General features: G+C 32.6%; 2 protein-coding genes across 7 annotated transcripts in view; both read right to left on the bottom strand.

The window, feature by feature from the left end:
* Nucleotides 1-5,000, bottom strand: part of LOC146872724 (CCR4-NOT transcription complex subunit 6) — a 161,769-nt gene that overhangs the window by 43,001 nt on the left and 113,768 nt on the right. Inside the window, exon 5 of one of the 5 annotated variants that reach the window (XM_085659665.1) lies at nt 2,774-2,895. The exons of 3 other annotated variants lie outside the window; for them this stretch is intronic. In XM_085659665.1, the coding sequence (XP_085515791.1) occupies nt 2,881-2,895 (15 nt within the window). In that variant the 3' untranslated portion in view covers nt 2,774-2,880. Of the gene's footprint in view, nt 1-2,773; nt 2,896-5,000 lie in introns of those variants that run through there. One more of the 5 variants, XM_085659666.1, reaches the window with a different exon arrangement.
* Nucleotides 1-5,000, bottom strand: part of twin (CCR4-NOT transcription complex subunit 6-like twin) — a 324,109-nt gene that overhangs the window by 271,717 nt on the left and 47,392 nt on the right. The window contains exon 1 of one of the 2 annotated variants that reach the window (XM_085659657.1): nt 2,737-2,870. The exons of the other annotated variant lie outside the window; for it this stretch is intronic. The gene's annotated coding sequence lies outside the window, so the exon portion shown is untranslated. Of the gene's footprint in view, nt 1-2,736; nt 2,871-5,000 lie in introns of those variants that run through there. 2 annotated transcript variants of the gene reach the window in all.

Below are 5,000 nucleotides of genomic sequence, written 5' to 3'. Positions count from 1 at the left end.
TGTATGTATTATACGAGTATCTTCTTATCTATGTATATAATAATAAAAATAAGTTAACTAAATCGACGAGGATTCCTTATGTACGCGAAGAACTATGTATATATTTAATTATAAATATGAAATGTAACTAATGAATTCAAGAGAAGATTCAATTATCGGTGGTTAATAATAATCGAGGCTTTCGATCACTCACCGCTAATTACCATTCGTTCGCACGAAAAGCTCGACTACATGATACCGAGTCAACTTACTATGTATACGTACGTATCAACTATACATAGTAGATACGTGAATCGACGTATGTAAGTACATATAGATGGGTGTAGATACAAATACAGACACACATACAAACCACATATACATACATACAAAATTATATATAGGTTCGAACGATTCGTTTTGCATTTCCAGCATCCAAGTGCAATAACGTGCCGGCCATTAATAACTTTCTTACGACTTCTGCCGTGATAATGTTGCAAGTATGCCATCGTGGCGGACGTTATTTATCGTGTCGCATCGTTCGAGTATGTTGCTTCTCTTTCTCTCTCTCTCCCTCTCTCTCTCTCTCTCTCTCTCTCTCTCTATATATATATATATATACATATCTTTCTCTCTTTTGCTCTCTTTCTTTCTTTCCTTCTCGTTCACGCGTCCGTAAGGAAGTCAGAGAAAAGGGAGAAAGCAACAACCAAAATGAAAAAAATGAATAAGTAAAAGATAAAAAATGAAGAAAAAAGAGAGAGAAAAAAGGAAAGAAAAAAAAATTAAATAAAAAAAAAAAATAAAAAAAATAAAAAAAAACAAGAAGATTAGAATTATTTTATGCCAAGAACGATATTTCGAATACGAGGAACGAGGGGCATAAATTTATATGCAACGTGGATTATCACTATAAAGTAATACGTTTTCATTTCATTTTCTCTCTTCTTTCGAGCATATATCTAAGTATGTATTTATTCACGTGTCTTACTATGTTTCTATCTTGAATTCTATCGATTCGTAAAGAATAACGACGAGTTCTATGTAATTTTTTTTTCTTTTTTTTTTTTTTTCATTCCTTTCATTCGTCTTCGTCGTGTTGATAACGTACGATTTTCTCTATACCTGTTGAGAGAAGAAAAGAGAAAGAGAATGAGAAAACGGAAGAAAAAAAAAAAGAAACGAAAAAAAAAAAATAAAGAAAAAAGACTTGTCAGAAGAGAGGTGGATACGAACGAATTGGATTTTTTTTTCCTCTCTCCTTTTACTCCGTTCGTTCGTTCGTTCGTTCGTTCGTTCGTTCATTCGTTCATTCGTTCGAATAGTAACACAGATACTCCCCCATTGCGAATCAAAAGGATAGAATTTTTTTCTATTCTCGTTTTTTTTTTTTTTCTTTTATTTTTTATTCTCTTCTTCAAAAATAGTATATACATATATATATATACACACACACATATATATATATATATATATATATATATTTAATAGCAGTCAAGAAGCTGGCGCTTAAAGTTAGCAAACGAGCGGACCAAGTGAATAATGAAACGTGTTGGCAATGAGAGATGAAGAGGAACAGAAGGAAAAGGGAGAGAGAGAGGGGGGGGGAGGGGGAGGAAGAGGAAATCTCCGGTGGAAGTTCTTGTTGGAACCTGAAGATCCGGCCGCGCGTCAAGTATTCATTCCAGTAGCAAATAAAATAGCCTGGGCGAAACCTTTGGCATTCGCGGTTTATTACACGCTACGATGCCGACGAACTCGTTCTCGTATTCGTATCTACATATGGTAGGTAGGTTGGTAGGTAGGTTGGTTGGTAGGTCGGTAGGTAGGTAGGTAGGTAGGTAGGTAGATAGATAGATACGTAACCTTTCATAAAGTCTTCCTTTTGCGATTCGTCCTTCGTATAATAATTTCGGTTTCAAAGCTCGATGATTTTCCCTTTGAACTACTTTTCTATACGATTTATACACGTATATCTATACACCCATATCTATGTACAAACACACACACACACATATATATATATATATATATATATATATATGTATATAAAATATTATTCGGCATATTCGACAACGATTTAACGATATCGATTTTTGATTACTGAACGATTAATAAATAATATATATTTGTCCTTTGACTGAAATATTAAAACAAGGAATAGAACAAGGAGGATAAAGAAAATCAATCACATCCATTTTGTCAGATATTATTTAGATATCTTTCTTAAAGTTTTAATCTAATCAATCGTCAATTTATAAATAATTAATTTATCCTTCTCTCGCGTGAAATATTAAAATCGAGAGAATTATTTCGATAGGAAAGATAAATATGAAAATTCAATTTTCTTACGATAAGAAATACAATCGTTCAAAAATTAATATTACGATATATAATTGATAAACGTGGAATTATTAAGAAAAGGAAAAAAAGAAAAGAAAAGAAAAGAAATGAAAAAAAACGAAAAAAGGAAAGAAATAACAATTACAAGAAATAAGAAAGAAAAGAAAAAAGCCAAGAAAAGATTTGGATTCAATCGTAAAAGTACTTTCGAGTTTTTCTTACGTTTTGCACTCTCGATTCGACGACTGCAGAAAGGAGGCACCATCTTAAACAAAACGCAGAAGCCAGACAGGGAGGGAGGATGGGTGGGAGGGAGGTAGGGAGAACGGTCGCTCGTTTTATACTACGAAGTCAATTACGTAAAGTGCTAGAGTGACGTAGTAGGATGAAAAAAGGTGTATGCGGTTAGTGTACCATCGTGCTACTTCCTGCTTTAAGAATGGTCCACTCTCTTCTTTTTCTTCTTTTTCTTCTTCTTCTTCTTCTTTTGCTCCTTTTGCTTCTTCTGTTTCTTCCTTTTCTTCTTCATCTTCTTCTTTTCCCTTTACTTCCTTCTCATTATAACGAGCGCTTCTTTCATGAAAGAACAAACACATTTTTCGAAAACTTTCATAATGTTCGTTCTCACTTTTACGACGAGGAAAAGCTGATGTTAACGTTAACGCCGAGCAAAGACAATTTTCTTCAATGATAAGAAAATGAAGAAAAAAAAAAAAAAAAAAAAAAAAAGAAAAAAGAAAAGAAAGAAAGACGTGAGAAAACGACGAATATTATCTTACGGTATAAATCAACGAGTATTTATAATATTAATTGTATCATATTTCACATTGATATTAAAAATATAAGGAATGAGAAAATATGTAAGAGTTGTTTAATAAGAATCGTTAAAACTAATGTCGTTGAGAGACTTGATAAAATTTCTCGTCTCATAGATGTTCTCACGGAGCTAGTCAAATGGATACTAGTTGTGACCTAACGATCTCTACAGAAATCTAAACGTATATACGTATGTATGAATGAAACGTAAATAAGAAAAACATTGTTAACGAGACAAGGTACCTTTAGAAATATCCTTCTCGTTTCGTTTGACCTTTAACAATTAACGTATGTTATAATATAAACACACGTTGATAAAGTATATTGTGTGTACATAAATATTAACATACGTATACGCGTTATGTATAAAGAATAATAATAAAATATTTTATATGTATGTTATTTTCACTAAAAAAGGGAATGTTTGAAAGTCACGATTCCACAATTTCGATATCCGTACACGTACACCATCAATCGTTCGTGTAACAATGATCGAGATTATTTTTATATAACGAAGATCGATAACGGATATAGCACGAAAAGATTTGACCGTGTATAAAATGAAAAAAGAGAGAGAAAGAGAGAGAGAGAGAGAGATAGAAGGAGAGAGAGAGAAAGAGAAAAAGAAAAAAAGAGAGAGATAGAGAGAGAAAGAGAAAAAGAAGAAAAAGAGAGACAGAGAGAGAGAGAGAGAGAGAGAGAGAGAGAGAGGTTTCGTAGCTGTTTTTCAATCGAATGCGTCCTTTTTCCCAAGCGCACAGCCATTATTTTACGTAGCAGGAGGCCGACGGTCACAGCCAGTGGGAAGATCGATAGGAAGATCCCGGAAAAGGCACCCTTTTACTCCCTTTGCAACGATCCGTAAAGCGTCGGGCAAATGAAGCGGTGAGAGAGAGAGAGAGAGAGAGAGAGAGAGAGAGAGAGAGAGAGAGAGAGAGAGAGAGAGAGAGAGGAACGAAATGCGATACTGTGCTTCTATCTCTTGGAAGAGAATGTAGTCGAGCAAATATCTCAAGTATTTTCATGTACCTAGGTAAATATACGCTTAGATAATGTCCAATAATTATTCCTTTGAAGAATAGAATTAATAAATATATATTTATGTATATACAAATGTATATTAAAATATTTTATTCTTAAATATATATTGGACATATATATATATATATATATATATATATATATATATATATATATATATATATATTCGCATTTATGGACTCCAATGAAAACATATGATTACTGATATAAAATAAAATAAATAATTAATAAATGATAAATATAACGAAAGCATGAAGAGAAAAATTTAATAAGAAATCGGGATATGTATATATAATTAAATTATTTGAATTCTAAAAAAGAAAAAAAGAGAAGAAAGAAAAAGAAACAAAAAAAAAAAAAAAAAAAAAGTAGATAGACATGCATATGCATATATGTATCCATCATTGAAATGAAAAAAAGATCTAGAATTATTGTATATAAAAATAAAGTTTAGTAATTGAGGTATGATAAATAAAGAACGAAAGAGGGAGAAAGAAGAAGAAGATAAGGAAGAAAATAATTTTGTAAGAAAGAAATTTCTGATCTATCGATCCAACGAAAAGTATCACGAAATAATCGACGTATGTATGTACATATATACGTATGTACACCAGGGGATAAGGATTCGATCGTGATAAAGATGTGGATAACATGGAATACCTGTCGGCTAAGCGATATGCAATCTGTCCATGAACACAGGCTTCTTCGCTCACGCTAACCAAGCTCGTGCTATGCATACTACGAAGGATAGAGAAGCGGTTTGCGATCCTCGATCTAATTCAATTTCTAAAACGGCCGGAAGCGTAGGGAAGAGAACGACG

The sequence above is a fragment of the Vespa mandarinia genome, chromosome 10 (genome assembly GCF_050613455.1).
Source record: "Vespa mandarinia isolate Hongniang chromosome 10, ASM5061345v1, whole genome shotgun sequence".
NCBI lineage: Eukaryota > Metazoa > Arthropoda > Insecta > Hymenoptera > Vespidae > Vespa > Vespa mandarinia.
The sequence above is the reverse complement of the archived record's forward strand: the minus strand, read 5'-3'. Positions and strand labels throughout refer to the sequence as shown.